The sequence below is a fragment of the Lissotriton vulgaris genome, chromosome 1_1, assembly GCF_964263255.1.
Source record: "Lissotriton vulgaris chromosome 1_1, aLisVul1.2, whole genome shotgun sequence".
In the NCBI taxonomy this organism is placed as follows: domain Eukaryota; kingdom Metazoa; phylum Chordata; class Amphibia; order Caudata; family Salamandridae; genus Lissotriton; species Lissotriton vulgaris.
In genome coordinates this window covers 1,327,302,191-1,327,320,453 of record NC_141685.1, presented here as the reverse complement: position 1 = coordinate 1,327,320,453, position 18,263 = coordinate 1,327,302,191, and the positions used below count along the sequence as shown (strand labels likewise).

The window sequence follows — 18,263 nt, the reverse complement described above, 5'->3', positions numbered from 1 at the left end:
GAGTCTGTGCTTGCGTAGCTAACTGTTGCACATGATTACTGTGCTTGGTTGACACCAGTCAGTAGAGTACACTGCGGTACAGCAGGTCCGAACAGTGTAACATGGTCTTGATTTTATGATTGAGGATTTCAGAAGTTAAATTCTGTGATTATTTCTCTGTACCACCTTGGACCAGGTGCAACCAACTCTAGGTCCCAACAGTGGAACAGTGTCTTGATTCCACAACGGAAGATGTCCAATATTACTTGTTGCTTGGTTTTCATAGAACTCCCTCCGGTGAGGGGCATCGGAGTCTGTGCTGCGTAGCTAACTGTTGCACATGATTATTGTGCTTGGTTGACATCAGTCGGTGCAGGACACCGTGGTACAACAGGTCTGAACAGTGAAACGGGGTCTTGAGTCTATGATTGAGGATGTCAGAAGTTAAAGTCTGTGATTATTTCTGTGTACCCCCTCCAATCTGGTGCAACCAATTCCATGCTTTCAAATTCAACAGTACGTGGCTGTGAGGCTTTCATGAATAGTGCCTCTGGCCTAACCTGCGGTCAGCAGGGTTCATAATTGAGATCCAGTGGTGATTGTTTAATTACAGAATCCAGTAGTCAAGTAACTAGAACGTCTATTGAAATATACACAATATCCTTTTAGTATACTTGCTTGAAGAACTTTTTTTAGATAACTTATAGGTTTACTAAAATGACCAGATTCATCTCGCAAGTCCAAAGGAACACTGAATAGTCTACACTGTGGACAGCAGAAATCGGAATTCGAATTTTTTGATTTATTTATTGCAGAGTTTTCTGTAATTTATGTTGTTGTATTTTGTGAAGAGGAAGTGAGTAAAAGTATTCATGGTTGACTGTGTGAGTACTGCCTTCAATTAACACTGCAGACAGCAGTGTTCACAATTCAGATCGAGTCGCTATTGTAGATGACGCAGTCCTGTAGGAAAAGACATTGCTCCAGTGCGCTCTGTCTGCACCATGCATATGTATCATTACAGGCTCCGCGCACGCTTTTTTTTGCTTCGTGTATTACAAACTCGGCAGCTCAAGTCCACGTTACGTATCTGTGGGCCCTTGCTGACGCTCTCTCTGGCCTACACTGCAGACAGAAGTGTTCACAATTCAGATCGAGTGGTGATTGTTTAATTACAGAATCCAGTAGTCAAGTAACTACAATGTCTATTGAAATATACATAATATCCTTTTAGTATACTTGCATGAAGACACTTTTTTAGATGACTTATACGTTTACTACAATGACCAAATTTATCTTGCAAGTGGAAAGGAACACTGAATAGTCTACACTGTGGACAGCAGAAATCGGAATTCACATTAGTTTGATTGATTTATTGCAGAGTTTTCTGTAATTTATGTTGTTGTATTTTGTGAAGAGGAAGTGAGAAAAAGTATTCTTGAATGTGTGTGTGAGTACTGCCTTCAATTATCACTGCAGATAGCAGTGCTCACTATTCAGATCGAGTCTCTATTGTAGATGACGCAGTCCTGTAGGAAAAGACATTGCTCCAGTGCGCTCTGTCTGCACCATGCATATGTATCATTACAGGCTCCGCACACGCTTTTTTTTGCTTCGTGTATTACAAACTGGGCAGCTCAAGTCCACGTTACGTATCTGTGGGTCCTTGCTGAACGCTCTCTCTGGCCTACACTGCAGACAGAAGTGTTCACAATTCAGATCGAGTGGTGATTGTTTAATTACAAAATCCAGTAGTCAAGTAACTACAATGTCTATTGAAATATACATAATATCCTTTTAGTATACTTGCATGAAGACACTTTTTTAGATGACTTATAGGTTTACTACAATGACCAAATTTATCTTGCAAGTGGAAAGGAACACTGAATAGTCTACACTGTGGACAGCAGAAATCGGAATTCAAATTAGTTTGATTGATTTATTGCAGAGTTTTCTGTAATTTATGTTGTTGTATTTTGTGAAGAGGAAGTGAGAAAAAGTATTCATGAATGTGTGTGTGAGTACTGCCTTCAATTAGCACTGCAGACAGCAGTGTTCACAATTCAGATCGAGTTGATATTGTAGATGAGGTAGTCCTGTACGAAAAGACATTGCTGCAGTGCGCTCTGTCCGAACCACGCATACGCATCATCGCAGGCTCCGCACACACTTTTTGTTGCTTCTCATATGACAAACTGTGTAGCTCAAGTCCACCTTACGTAGCTATGGGCCCTTGCTGACCGTTCTCTCTGGCCTACAATGCAGAAAGCAGGGTTCACAATTCAGATTGAGTCGATATTGCAGATGATGCTGTATTGATGGCAACAGATATTACTCCTAGTACGGCCCGCCCGCAGCATGCATCATTGCTGGCTGTGCGCATGCTGAATGCTTTTGATGTGGCTATCTGAGTGCACTAGAACTGATGGACCCTTTATGATACAATCTTTTAGTGTATTATTTCAGATTTATTGATTGTGTCTCAGTATACCACAAGTTGTAATTCTTTCACAATAGAATATTTTCCTGCATTATTTCACATCTACTGTCCATACTTTACTGCAGCACAAACTATTGATTATTTTATCATTGAATGTTTGTGTGTGTTTCAATGATTACTGTCGTAGTTGATGAAAGCAGCAACCATTCCCTGAGGGCTGGTTTACACTCCACACTCATCCACCACAGACGTCACTGGATATGTGACTCTGGTAATAAAAAGGTGTCGAGCGCACATGCCCATGCCCTCTTCCACTATCCATCTGTGTCCGTGTGTTCATTATCTATGCATGATACTGCCCCTGGGCCGTACTACATTACATTGTGCTGTGGACAGAGTATGTAATCATGTTACCTTTGGTAGTCGGGAAAGCTTTGGTTAGGTAACTTTTTAGTATATGGGTATCACAGGTGGAAGGCTACATTACAGACGAGGAATATTGATGAAGATGGTGGTTGCATGTTGTGTGTAGTCTAAGATATGTGTACATAGCAAAAAGTTTCAAAAAAGCTCTCTAAGCAGAAGTCTCATCAAATGCTGTAGAGAGAATGACTAAAATGGGTGGTGTTTTGCAACTGCTACAATGGGAAATGTTATGAACTAATGAAATGCTTTTTTTTAAGGTCACATGACAATCGCGCCTTCAGCACGCAAGGAGACTGCACCTGCACCGATTTTGAGAAAATATATTTACTATAATATAAGTTTATTACAGTTAGAAATATATAAATATTTAAAATATTTTAGATTATCGCTTGGTCTCATATACACTTTAAAGTTATTTACAAATACTTCTGAGACATAAAAAAAATGAGGGAATGGCGTACCCGGCGCAACACCAAATATCTATGACGTAAGACAGGGCCTGGCAGCGTACAGTCGTTGCATATGTTACGCGAAGCGGGCGCGACCCCATACGTACATGATGTAATGCGCGGCTTGGCACTGCGTACCTGTTGCATAGCAAACTAGCAGCTGGAGCGACCTCGTACGTATATGTTGTTATGCAGGACAAGGTGCCACGAACCCGTCGGATACGAAATGCGCATCATTTTAATATGATGGATAGGATTCACGTGCTGATGGAGCTTGGTAGACTACCGGTACAGGACTGTAGTTTTCAGTAAAAAATGAAAAAATTATTTACATATTTTTGGGGGTAAATATAAAATATTACATAATTTTAAAAGTTAAAAAAAGGATAATAGAGTTGCAAAATATTGTAAAAAGAATTAGAAAAATTATAGGTTTTATAAATATTAAAATATGAAATTAACATTTAAAAAACCTTCGAAATTCACTGAAAAAAACATAAGTTTTATAGACGTTATAGTTAGGAATTAGCATTTAAAAAACCTTAGAAATTCACTGAAAAACACATAGGTTTCAGGGACGTTATAGTTAGTTGGACATTTCACTCATACAAAACAATAGAAATTCCCCCGTTATAGTTAGTTCAGATGGGTGTACAGTGGGTGTATCAAGTGTCATATAAGAATCTGATAAGGTGCATCAGATTGTCCCATGGTTGATGTCATAAGTGATGTCACTGACCATGTCATCAATGATGTAATATGTGACGTCATCAGCAGTGCATTGCGGGGGCGCAAGTTATAGTTAGCTGAACTAACTATAACGGGGGAATTTTTATCATTTTGTATGAGTGAAATGTCCAACTAACTATAACGTCCCTGAAACCTGTTTTTTTCAGTGAATATATATATATATGAGCGTAGAAATAGGTCCAGGCATGGGGGTAATGACCCAAATTTATTAACTTATGATTTGAACAATCATGTGCACGGACACAGATATATCCACTCGGAATATAATAGAACTGTTTATTGTGCACAGATACTTTACAAATGTAGGTTTACGTGGACTATGGTCACTTGGCATTGAATTACACGAGTTACCCGTGAGCAAGGCGAGAGTTGAATCGCCGAAACGCGTTGGGTTTTTGTTCCATGTTTTCTGTGTATTTACATGCTGGAACCAAAATGAGGAATTAAATAACAACTTGAGCACACACGCCTTTCTCGTTGAAAATTTTGTGAAAGACTGGAGTGGAAGTGCATTCGTACAGCGGTTGCTGTGCTTGGTGAGAGACATATATATATATATATATATATATATATATATATATATATATATATATATATATATATATATATATATATATATTATACACTTATACACATACACATATATATGTATATTTTCAAAATCCATATATATATATATATATATATAGTATATATATATATATATATATATATATATATATATATATATATATATATATATATATATATATATATATATATATATATATATGGGTAAAGAGAGGTATGGGTATTTTTAGGGTTTAGGGGTGGGTAAGGTGTTGGGTGATTAAGCTATTTTTAGTGTTTAGGGGTGGCTAGGGGTTTTGGTTGGTAAGGTTATTTTAAGGGTTTAGTGGTGGGTAATGGAATTGGTTGGTAAGGGTATTTTAGGGTTTAGGAGTGGGTAAAGGTATGAGGCAGAAAGGGCATTTTTAGGGTTTAGTGTGGGTAAGGGAATTGAGTGATAAGGGTCTTTTTTGGGTTCAGGCGTGGGTAGGGGCATTGGATGGTAAGGGTATTTTTAGGGATGGGTAGAAGCATGGGGTGGTAAAGGTATTTTAGGATTTAGGGGCATGTAGGGGTATAGGATGGTAAGGGAGTTTGTAGGGCTTAGCGGTATAGGGTGGTAAGGGTATTTTTAGTGCTTAGAGGTGGTTAAGGTCATAGAGTGGTAAGGGAAATTTATAAAGGGTGGTTTGGGGGTCCACCCAAAGTTCTATTAAAAAATACAATTAAGTATTAAAAAACGTATCGCTCCCAAATTCCTCTCGTTGTTATGAAAGGAAAGACAGCACTCCCGGGGGGTAGATTTCAGCAATCACTTGATTTATTCACGCAGGCACAACAGACGAGTTTCAGGGCAAGTCCTTCTTAGGTGTCATTACACATTGCATTGTGAGGCGCCTTGTTTTACACACATAATCAATTTGGGGCCGTGAAACAAAAGAGAGGATGGCGAACAGCACATCCCGAGCACCATATTTAAATGATATACATTTGTCATGGTTCATCTTTATTACATATGGAAGCCATGAGTTTTCAAAAGGGATAAAAGAAATGAATTAATTCCCTCACATTATATACAGAAAACAAACATCGCTTTACAAAATCTCGCCGTGGATCGGCGGTTAGCAACCTCGAAACTGCTCGAAACAATGTGACTTCGATCAAGCAGCGAAAGAAAGCCTGAGCCGGTTTTTAGTCAGAGGTTACAACATTGATTTTTTAAAAAGTACTTTGAGAAGAGTAGAACAGTTCCCAGGGAGGAAATTTTAAAACAAAAGTAGACATATAAGCCCAATGAAAGGCAATTTCGGATGATAACAACCTTCTCAGAGGATGCCTCCAGCCTAAGGAAAATGATGAAGAAAAACTGGCATGTGTGGAAAACACATCCAGTTATTGGAACTGATATCCCACCTGTTCCAATGATCACATTTAGGAAAGCACGTTCGCTGAAGGACAGCTTGGTCCACAGTCATTTGCACCCAGTTCCATCTACAAAAGGTAGCCTAGAGGGGATGAAAGGATTTTATCTTTGCGGAAAGTGCAAGGCATGCGATTTCAGCAAAAAAATACTGACTTATGATGTGAAAGGATTAAAAACAGGGAAGATAATCAGCAAATGTATGACCTGTCACACTACACATGCTGTCTACTGCCTGAAATGCCCTTGTGGACTCAGGTATGTAGGCAGCACGATACATAGTGTAAAGATTAGAATCTTAGAACACATGCGTGTCATAGCGAAAAAATATTTTAACTAACCAGTGCACGGCATTTCGCTATTAAACATAAAAGTGACAGATCTCTACTACAGTTTTTTGCCATTGACTGTGTCCCAGTGAGTGTCAGAGGGGGGATAGAGTGTTAAAACTTAGACGACTGGAATCAAGGTATATAATCGATCTCCAGACAAAAACCCCAAATGGGTTAAATTCTGGGGAAGAATTAACAGTACATTTGGGGACCTAGAGTGTACATAGCGTGTTCTAGTCATTAATTATGAGATAAAGTGTATAGAAGGTGTGAGTGAGATCAACGCACAGAAAATACGATGTTACTTTTAGGGTTCTTCATTGATTTATATTTCTTTTTGAGTATGATCTGCATTTTTTTGTGGGGGGCGATACACGGCGGTAAAACTTTAAACGTATGAGAGAGAGCAAGCAACCCCGAATTCGAGGTTGCTAACCGCCGATCCACGGTGAGATTTTGTAAAGTGATGTGTGTTTTCTGTGTATAACGTGAGAAAATTAATTAATTTCTTTTATCCCTTTTGAAAACTCATGGCTTCCATATGTAATAAAGATGAACCATGACAAATGTATATCATTTAAATAGGGTGCCCGCGATGTGCTGTTCTCCATCCTCTCTTTTGTTTCACTGCCCCAAATTGATTACGAGTATAAAACATGGCACCTCGCAATGCAATGTGTAATGACACCGAAGAAGGACTTGCTTCGAAACGCGTCTGTTGTACCTGCTTGAATAAATCAAGTGATTGCTGTAATCTACCCAGCGGGAGTGTTGTATTTCCTTTCATTACAACAAGAGGAATTTGGGAGCAACAGTTTTCATTGCGGGGCACTGCCGCATTGGAGCACCCACCTTAAGGGTGCCGCGCTTTGCCGGTACAGAGGAGCGGCAAGTATTAAAAAAAATATACACACACACATACATTTCAGTTACCGTATTTGTACCTACCTTCATGGTAAGGGCATGTGCATGGTAATGACATGTGTTGTAAAAAAAATTGTGGAAAAGGAATGTGAGATAAAAACATGCATTGTTATGTTGTACAACCACTTGCACTGACACCATGACAGCGCTTGGATCCTCAAGGGTACTTATCTGCTATCCTTCAACCATCATCTTCCCTAATCAATAGGCAAACATTAAAGGCCATAACATACTTCATGATAAAGGCATAGACAGTGGTGTGGGAGCCCTCCAGGTTTGTTAAGCTACCTGGCCATCAGCAGAGATGATGATTGTCCAGATATTGTTAGTTCCAGACTAGGAATAACCAATCTTAATTGAGGCTGCTAAAAATGAAGGACTATCTATTACCAGGTCAGTCCGGTGGCATGCTACAGAAAACTGTCATGGAGGAAAGCACATTTAAAGTTCTTGGTAGTATTGACTAGTTAGACTTGGTAAACAACAAGCCAAGTTTTCCATAGATTAGGACGTGGTCAGAAATAGGGGAAGCAGATTCATATTGCTGGCAGAATGCTCTACCTAATCCTTAACCCAATGAGCGTGATCTGATGGTGTGTATAAATTAAAAGGAAATAGTTGAGTTTATAACACCAAATAACAGGTACACTTTGTTGATCCTGAATTCTAGCTTGCTGAAGGGCGCTCCTTGAAATTGTCAATAGTCGCTTCCTCAAATTACTCATTGATCGCTCCATGCCATGGATCTAACCATGACCTCATCCCTGGAGGAAACTGTAGTACCGGGTGAATAACTTGTTGCTGGTTGACAAGGGTGTACATCACTACTTCTACTACGGCTACTACCAAGGAATGTTATGGAATACTATTTTAAACACATGGTGAACCATTCACACTGGGAGAGGAATCACCATTCTTTTCATATGTGGTTAAGTGCTTCAGTTCAACCTGTCACAGTCTCAACCAGACGCACTGCTGGACGTACCTGTGCAGCCTCTCTTCCAGACAAGCACTAGCATAACCTTCCCAACTTCAACACACCACCATTGCCTGCAAATGTATTTAAATCTATTCTCTGCTTCCTGTTTTTTTGATGGAGGCCTCCCAGTGTCTACAAATGTAGGTGAAATGTATTATAAGGGAAAAACTTGGATTGTAAAATGTAAACCAAAAGTATTTTTCTAATCTCACTTGTTCCACGTTTCTTTTTTTCATGTATACAGTTTTCAAGAGTCTAGACGGAATGCTTGATACGATGAAGATCAACCTGTCACCGGTCACAGATAGCATGGAGCATGGGTTGACCTCTGTGTACCCGCGAACCCGCTATGCTGCCGGCTGGGATGCCAAGCTATTCTACATACCGCTTTCTTACTGTCCAACAATCTTGGCAGATTATGTGATCAATAAGCTTTAAGACCACTTTGCAAACCAATAAGCATGAGGTTGTGAAGGGAACAGAGAAGGATCTTCATTTATTGGATTACAGCTTTAGTGCTGACCTTACTCCGTTGCGGGGTTGGCTGTCAGTGTATCAAGTACACTTTCCGAGTTTCACTGCATTATGTATGACCTCCCCCAAAGATGTTACCAGCCCAGGGTCCCCTCTGTGAATACCTGCATAGCACACAGAACATTGCCTGCATTATTCACTCACATTTCAATGAAGTGATCCCAGATACAGGGCCTTCTTTAGTGCCCTATCTCTTGTCTGAGGAAGTTCCTTTACTTTGTTCTAATTTTTTTTTTCAGTGACCTCTGTACAGTTGACAATTTTTCTCTTTTCGTGACCTCGCACTATACTTTTGGTGACATCTCTTCTCCTTTTGTGACAACTCTTCTTGTTAGGGAACCTCTTTTTCTTACTGTATTCTGAATTCCCAAGGTTTATCCAAGAAGAGGCTAATTTACCACTACTTTATTTAGGTAACCAGTCTTCACTCCATCAACCATTCCTCTCTTCACAGTCTTTCCTTTCACCAAACACTTTTCTCTTCTATTCAAACCATATTCTCTTCGGTCAGCTAGACCTTTTTATTTGTAGAAATGGCTAGTCATCTGTCACCACTCTGATCTGCCGTAAGAGCCTCCCTTTGACCAACTAAGGTTATGTTGGATCACTTTCTTTTCCATCAACCAGCCACAATTTGATCAATAAGTTCTAGCTTTTATATGAACAATTCCTATCATTGATTTACCAGTCTTCTCTTTGTTAGACAGCCTTTTCTTTGTTCTACAAATCGTAGTTCAGGACAATAGCTACAAAGACTTCATTGTTTGGCCCCCTTGATAATGACGCAATGGGATTCATGAAGCGTTCAATTACATTGTTAAAATAAAGATTATATATATCATAAAACACTAAAATTCTAATATATAAAATGGTGTTCACACCATTTTATATATTGGTCATTCTAGCACAGCATCCCGTAAGACTGCACACTCTGTAAGAAACAACTGGTGCTTGAGTTCAGTGGTTCTAAAAGGTGCACTAGTGAGTGTAATAAATTGAAACCGGTCTAAGTCTTAGAGGACAAATAAAGGATTTGTCATTTATAGTGTACTAGCAGCCCGTCCCGACCTTGTCCGGGAGCAACAGGCTTCCCCGACCCCCGCCCGCCCCGACATTGTTGTCCAGCAGTCCGGGCCCCCGCCGGCCCGTCCCCCGCCTGCCCCCACCCCCGCCTGCCCCGACATGGGTCCCCCTACCTCAGCCACTGCTCCTCCTGCCTGTCCACTGCCCGCACCGCCGCTGGCCTGTCCGCTGCTCCTCACATCACCGTTCCTCCCCCACGCCATGTCCGCCGCTCCCTTACCTCAGCCACCGCTCCTCCAGCCTGTCCGCTGCTCGCACCACCGCTTGCCTGTCCGCTGCTCCTCACGTCACCGCTTCTCCCCCGCGCCATGTCCGCCGCTCCTCATCACGCTCCTGGACGCCGCTCCTCCCCGCGCTCCTGACGTGAGCACGCACGTCGCGGCCGGCGCTACTTCGGAGGGACTACTTTTTTTTTTACTGTAAATTTTTTAAATAACGTTTTTTTTTTACATTTATATAGCCTATAACCATCTACACACCCTGACGATTCCAACGGTGTATCAGGTGTGTGGATTGGCGCTGTGGTTCGCGAGTTTACCCGCCTCAAAGGCTGAAAGTTCTTCCTTTATTATAGTAGTATAGATAAGCATATTATTTGTAGCTTTTAGGTCTAAGTGTATCTTTTAAGTGGGTTTCTGTATGGGAAGACTGGGCAACATATTGAATACTTCTTGCTAGTTTCTGCAGCCATAACGGTTAGGATTGGTAGACGTACCTGGGGGATAAAGTGTGAGCCCATATGGACTCCTAAATTTAGGACTCCCAAACTGAGAAAAATCCTAACTTTAAGACTTTCAGTATTCACGGAAGGCATTTAGGAGTCCTAAAGTTAGGACTCCTAACTTTACTACTCCTAAATTGAGACAAGTCCTAACTTTAATACTATCGATATTCACAGAAGGCATTTAGAAGTCCTAAAGTTAGGAGTCCTAACTTCTGTGAATACCAAAATGAGTACATGCCTTCTGTGAATACCAAAATGAGTAAGTCCCTTCTGTGAATACCAAAATGGTAGTAAGTTTAGGATTTTGTCTTAAGTTAGTTCTGTGAATCGGGCCCGTAGTCTCTCGGGGATGTGGAAGTGTCCTCCTCCACCCTGACTGTGCTATATCCGCCAAATTTTAAATCAAGCCGACAGTAGGGGTTTTTGGCGGTTGCTCCCCTAGTCTCCCTGGAGAGACCTGGTATCGTTGTGTTGCTTGCAATTGTAATTGTATTGTAGTGCTTCGCCTCGCTTCCGCTGCATTGAATTTAACATTAGTGCGCGTTTACCCCCGGCGCTGTGCTCTGCCCTCCCCTCCGCTGCCATTTTGTTTATTGTATCTTGTTGTTGTCCTCGTGAGCCCGCCCCGCCTCCCAGCTGAGCCGCCCTCCCACTGAGTATTTACAGCGCTCCCGTACCTGGAAGCGCTGTGATCCCCTCACTGCTGCTTGCTGAGAGGTCGCTCCCCTAGTCTCCCTGGAGAGACCTGGTATCGTTGTGTTGCTTGCAATTGTAATTGTATTGTAGTGCTTCGCCTCGCTTCAGCTGCATTGAATGTAACATTAGTGCGCGTTTACCCCCGGCGCTGTGCTCTGCCCTCCCCTCCGCTGCCATTTTGTTTATTGTATCTTGTTGTTGTCCTCGTGAGCCCGCCCCGCCTCCCAGCTGAGCCGCCCTCCCACTGAGTATTTACAGCGCTCCCGTACCTGGAAGCGCTGTGATCCCCTCACTGCTGCTTGCTGAGAGGTCGCTCCCCTAGTCTCCCTGGAGAGACCTGGTATTGTTGTGTTGCTTGCAATTGTAATTGTATTGTAGTGCTTCGCCTCGCTTCCGCTGCATTGAATTTAACATTAGTGCACGTTTACCCCCAGCGCTGTGCTCTGCCCTCCCCTCCGCTGCCATTTTGTTTATTGTATCTTGTTGTTGTCCTCGTGAGCCCGCCCCGCCTCCCAGCTGAGCCGCCCTCCCACTGAGTATTTACAGCGCTCCCGTACCTGGAAGCGCTGTGATCCCCTCACTGCTGCTTGCTGAGAGGTCGCTCCCCTAGTCTCCCTGGAGAGACCTGGTATTGTTGTGTTGCTTGCAATTGTAATTGTATTGTAGTGCTTAGCCTCGCTTCCGCTGCATTGAATTTAACATTAGTGCGCGTTTACCCCCGGCGCTGTGCTCTGCCCTCCCCTCCGCTGCCATTTTGTTTATTGTATCTTGTTGTTGTCCTCGTGAGCCTGCCCCGCCTCCCTGCTGAGCCGCCCTCCCACTGAGTATTTACAGCGCTCCCGTACCTAGAAGCGCTGTGATCCCCTCAATGCTGCTTGCTGAGAGGTCGCTCCCCTAGTCTCCCTGGAGAGACCTGGTATCGTTGTGTTGCTTGCAATTGTAATTGTATTGTAGTGCTTCGCCTCGCTTCCGCTGCATTGAATTTAACAGAAGTGCGCGTTTACCCCCGGCGCTGTGCTCTGCCCTCCCCTCCGCTGCCATTTTGTTTATTGTATCTTGTTGTTGTCCTCGTGAGCCCGCCCCGCCTCCCAGCTGGGCCGCCCTCCCACTGAGTATTTACAGCGCTCCCATACCTGGAAGCTCTGTGATCCCCTCACTGCTGCTTGCTGAGAGGTCGCTCCCCTAGTCTCCCTGGAGAGACCTGGTATCGTTGTGTTGCTTGCAATTGTAATTGTATTGTAGTGCTTCGCCTCGCTTCCGCTGCATTGAATTTAACATTAGTGCGCGTTTACCCCCGGCGCTGTGCTCTGCCCTCCCCTCCGCTGCCATTTTGTTTACTGTATCTTGTTGCTGTCCTCGTGAGCCCGCCCCGCCTCCCAGCTGAGCCGCCCTCCCACTGAGTATTTACAGCGCTCCCGTACCTGGAAGCGCTGTGATCCCCTCACTGCTGCTTGCTGAGAGGTCGCTCCCCTAGTCTCCCTGGAGAGACCTGGTATCGTTGTGTTGCTTGCAATTGTAATTGTATTGTAGTGCTTCGCCTCGCTTCCGCTGCATTGAATTTAACATTAGTGCGCGTTTACCCCCGGCGCTGTGCTCTGCCCTCCCCTCCGCTGCCATTTTGTTTATTGTATCTCGTTGTTGTCCTCGTGAGCCTGCCCCGCCTCCCAGCTGAGCTGCCCTCCCACTGAGTATTTACAGCGCTCCCGTACCTGGAAGCGCTGTGATCCCCTCACTGCTGCTTGCTGAGAGGTCGCTCCCCTAGTCTCCCTGGAGAGACCTGGTATCGTTGTGTTGCTTGCAATTGTAATTGTATTGTAGTGCTTCGCCTCGCTTCCGCTGCATTGAATTTAACATTAGTGCACGTTTACCCCCGGCGCTGTGCTCTGCCCTCCCCTCCGCTGCCATTTTGTTTATTGTATCTTGTTGTTCTCCTCGTGAGCCCGCCCCGCCTCCCAGCTGAGCCGCCCTCCCACTGAGTATTTACAGCGCTCCTGTACCTGGAAGCACTGTGATCCCCTCACTGCTGCTTGCTGAGAGGTCGCTCCGCTAGTCTCCCTGGAGAGACCTGGTATCGTTGTGTTGCTTGCAATTGTAATTGTATTGTAGTGCTTCACCTCGCTTCCGCTGCATTGAATTTAACATTAGTGCGCGTTTACCCCCGGCGCTGTGCTCTGCCCTCCCCTCCGCTGCCATTTTGTTTATTGTATCTTGTTGTTGTCCTCGTGAGCCCGCCCCGCCTCCCAGCTGAGCCGCCCTCCCACTGAGTATTTACAGCGCTCCCGTACCTGGAAGCGCTGTGATCCCCTCACTGCTGCTTGCTGAGAGGTCGCTCCCCTAGTCTCCCTGGAGAGACCTGGTATCGTTGTGTTGCTTGCAATTGTAATTGTATTGTAGTGCTTCGCCTCGCTTCCGCTGCATTGAATTTAACATTAGTGCGCGTTTACCCCCGGCGCTGTGCTCTGCCCTCCCCTCCGCTGCCATTTTGTTTATTGTATCTTGTTGTTGTCCTCGTGAGCCCGCCCCGCCTCCCAGCTGAGCCGCCCTCCCACTGAGTATTTACATCGCTCCCGTACCTGGAAGCGCTGTGATCCCCTCTCTGCTGCTTGCTGAGAGGTCGCTCCCCTAGTCTCCCTGGAGAGACCTGGTATTGTTGTGTTGCTTGCAATTGTAATTGTATTGTAGTGCTTCGCCTCGCTTCCGCTGCATTGAATTTAACATTAGTGCGCGTTTACCCCCGGCGCTGTGCTCTGCCCTCCCCTCCGCTGCCATTTTGTTTATTGTATCTTGTTGTTGTCCTCGTGAGCCCGCCCCGCCTCCCAGCTGAGCCGCCCTCCCACTGAGTATTTACAGCGCTCCTGTACCTGGAAGCGCTGTGATCCCCTCACTGCTGCTTGCTGAGAGGTCGCTCCCCTAGTCTCCCTGGAGAGACCTGGTATCGTTGTGTTGCTTGCAATTGTAATTGTATTGTAGTGCTTCGCCTCGCTTCCGCTGCATTGAATTTACCATTAGTGCGCGTTTACCCCTGGCGCTGTGCTCTGCCCTCCCCTCCGCTGCCATTTTGTTTATTGTATCTTGTTGTTGTCCTGGTGAGCCCACCCCGCCTCCCAGCTGAGCCGCCCTCCCACTGAGTATTTACAGCGCTCCCGTACCTGGAAGCACTGTGATCCCCTCACTGCTGCTTGCTGAGAGGTCGCTCCCCTAGTCTCCCTGGAGAGACCTGGTATCGTTGTGTTGCTTGCAATTGTAATTGTATTGTAGTGCTTCGCCTCGCTTCCGCTGCATTGAATTTAACATTAGTGCGCGTTTACCCCCGGCGCTGTGCTCTGCCCTCCCCTCCGCTGCCATTTTGTTTATTGTATCTTGTTGTTGTCCTCGTGAGCCCGCCCCGCCTCCCAGCTGAGCCGCCCTCCCACTGAGTATTTACAGCGCTCCCGTACCTGGAAGCGCTGTGATCCCCTCACTGCTGCTTGCTTAGAGGTCGTTCCGCTAGTCTCCCTGGAGAGACCTGGTATCGTTGTGTTGCTTGCAATTGTAATTGTATTGTAGTGCTTCGCCTCGCTTCCGCTGCATTGAATTTAACAATAGTGCGCGTTTACCCCCGGCGCTGTGCTCTGCCCTCCCCTCCGCTGCCATTTTGTTTATTGTATCTTGTTGTTGTCCTCGTGAGCCTGCCCCGCCTCCCAGCTGAGCCGCCCTCCCACTGAGTATTTACAGCGCTCCCGTACCTGGAAGCGCTGTGATCCCCTCACTGCTGCTTGCTGAGAGGTCGCTCCCCTAGTCTCCCTGGAGAGACCTGGTATCGTTGTATTGCTTGCAATTGTAATTGTATTGTAGTGCTTCGCCTCGCTTCCGCTGCATTGAATTTAACATTAGTGCGCGTTTACCCCCCGGCGCTGTGCTCTGCCCTCCCCTCCGCTGCCATTTTGTTTATTGTATCTTGTTGTTGTCCTCGTGAGCCCGCCCCGGCTCCCAGCTGAGCCGCCCTCCCACTGAGTATTTACAGCGCTCCCGTACCTGGAAGCGCTGTGATCCCCTCACTGCTGCTTGCTGAGAGGTCGCTCCGCTAGTCTCCCTGGAGAGACCTGGTATCGTTGTGTTGCTTGCAATTGCAATTGTATTGTAGTGCTTCGCCTCGCTTCCGCTGCATTGAATTTAACATTAGTGCGCGTTTACCCCCGGCGCTGTGCTCTGCCCTCCCCTCCGCTGCCATTTTGTTTATTGTATCTTGTTGTTGTCCTCGTGAGCTTGCCCCGCCTCCCAGCTGAGCCGCCCTCCCACTGAGTATTTACAGCGCTCCAGTACCTGGAAGCGCTGTGATCCCCTCACTGCTGCTTGCTGAGAGGTCGCTCCCCTAGTCTCCCTGGAGAGACCTGGTAACGTTGTGTTGCTTGCAATTGTAATTGTATTGTAGTGCTTCGCCTCGCTTCCGCTGCATTGAATTTAACATTAGTGCGCGTTTACCCCCGGCGCTGTGCTTTGCCCTCCCCTCCGCTGCCATTTTGTTTATTGTATCTTGTTGTTGTCCTTGTGAGCCCGCCCCGCCTCCCAGCTGAGCCGCCCTCCCACTGAGTATTTACAGCGCTCCCGTACCTGGAAGCGCTGTGATCCCCTTACTACTGCTTGCTGAGAGGTCGCTCCCCTAGTTTCCCTGGAGAGACCTGGTATCGTTGTGATGCTTGCAATTGTAATTGTATTGTAGTGCTTCGCCTCGCTTCCGCTGCATTGAATTTAACATTAGTGCGCGTTTACCCCCGGCGCTGTGCTCTGCCCTCCCCTCCGCTGCCATTTTGTTTATTGTATCTTGTTGTTGTCCTCGTGAGCCCGCCCCGCCTCCCAGCTGAGCCGCCCTCCCACTGAGTATTTACAGCGCTCCCGTACCTGGAAGCGCTGTGATCCCCTCACTGCTGCTTGCTGAGAGGTCGCTCCCCTAGTCTCCCTGGAGAGACCTGGTATCGTTGTGTTGCTTGCAATTGTAATTGTAATGTAGTGCTTCGCCTCGCTTCCGCTGCATTGAATTTAACATTAGTGCGCGTTTACCCCCGGCGCTGTGCTCTGCCCTCCCCTCCGCTGCCATTTTGTTTATTGTATCTTGTTGTTGTCCTCGTGAGCCCGCCCCGCCTCCCAGCTGAGCCGCCCTCCCACTGAGTATTTACAGCGCTCCCGTACCTGGAAGCGCTGTGATCCCCTCACTGCTGCTTGCTGAGAGGTCGCTCCCCTAGTCTCCCTGGAGAGACCTGGTATCGTTGTGTTGCTTGCAATTGTAATTGTATTGTAGTGCTTCGCCTCGCTTCCGCTGCATTGAATTTAACATTAGTGCGCGTTTACCCCCGGCGCTGTGCTCTGCCCTCCCCTCCGCTGCCATTTTGTTTATTGTATCTTGTTGTTGTCCTCGTGAGCCTGCCCTGCCTCCCAGCTGAGCCGCCCTCGCCCCTCCCCCTTTCCACTTTCCATTTATGACCTATGACCCAACGCGCAGCGTCCACGAGCAGCGGTCGCGCCCCAGTCGCGCCGAAGGTGCGCCAAAGGTAAGCCCGTCTACGCCCGTCCGCGCCTGGACCGCGCCCAGCGCCATACCCCCTGGTCCTCGCATTGCCCACCCCTCCCGCATTACTTACGATGCCACCACCCTCCTAGCCCTGAACCCCGGCCGTTCCCCCAACTGCGTCCAAGCCACTCCTGGACACACCCATGGACCCTTCTCCTGCAACTCCTGCAAGTTCGACGGCACCAAGAACAACCCCTCATCTACGAAAACAAAACAGATATCCGACCCCAAACACCTACAATGCATCCTGCTCAACACCCGCTCGGTCCACAGACACACCATCGACCTCTGGAATCTACTAGACACCATCTCTCCGGACGTCGCCTTCCTAACAGAAACATGGATGAACGCCACATCAGCCCCAGACATCACCATTGCCATCCCGGAAGGCTATAAGATCATTCGCAAGGACCGTACCGGCCAAACAGGAGGAGGCATCGCTATCGTCCATAAGAAAACCATCCACATCTCAACCAGCTCAGACGTCAATCTCGCCAACACCGAACACCTTCACTTCCAGATCCACATCGACCCCAAGACCACACTCAGAGGCACCCTCCTTTACAGGCCACCAGGACCCCGTGCACAATTTAGTGAAGACATCACGGAATTCATCACTCCACACGCGCTCCCCTCCGAGGATTACATCCTTTTGGGAGACTTCAACTTTCACCTTGAAAAGAACAACGACTGCAACACCAACACCCTTTTGGACAAACTCGCCAACTTCGGACTTAAACAACTTGTCACTACCCCCACCCACATCGCAGGTCACACACTCGACCCTATCTTCACCTCCAGCAAACATGTCTCCTTCAGCCACACCACAACTCTCCTCTGGACGGACCACAGCTGCGTTCACTTTACCTACAACAAGTCCACATCCAACAACCACCCCCAACCCACTCTGCGAAGAAACTGGAACAAAATCACCATCGACCAGATCTCCTCATCGCTTCTTCAAAATCCCCCCGCCCACTCCTCAAACCCCGACCAAGCAGCCACCAACCTTACCCAATGGCTATCCAACAGCGCCGACATACTAGCACCACTGAAAAAACGACAAATCAAACTAGGCAGCAAAAAGGCCTCCTGGTTCAACGATGATCTTAAGAAATCCAAGAAACTCTGTCGCTCCCTTGAGAAGACCTGGAAAAAAGACCCAAACACCAGCACCAAGGACGCCTTCAAAAACGCCACCCGCATACACCACCAACTGATCCGGAACGCCAAGAAAGCCGCTTTTAAGGACCGACTAGATAGCAACGCCCACAACAGCAAGGAATTATTCAACATCGTCAAGGAATTTACCAACCCCTCAGCCAACTCCAACGACATCACCCCCTCTCAAGCCCTCTGCGACTCCCTAGCCTCATTCTTCCACAACAAAATTGCAGACATCCACAACAGCTTCGACAACCAACCCGAAGACC

General features: G+C 46.3%; 1 protein-coding gene across 2 annotated transcripts in view; it reads left to right on the top strand.

Moving 5' to 3' along the window:
* The window catches only part of LOC147749101 (retinol dehydrogenase 7-like), a 141,110-nt gene extending 131,280 nt beyond the window's left edge, over positions 1 to 9,830 (top strand). For both annotated transcript variants that reach the window (XM_086966164.1, XM_086966172.1), the window contains exon 5: positions 8,493 to 9,830. In XM_086966164.1, coding sequence (XP_086822290.1) covers positions 8,493 to 8,686 — 194 coding nt within the window. In that variant the 3' untranslated portion in view covers positions 8,687 to 9,830. The remainder of the gene's footprint in view (positions 1 to 8,492) is intronic.
* The last annotated feature ends 8,433 nt before the right edge of the window (positions 9,831 to 18,263 follow it).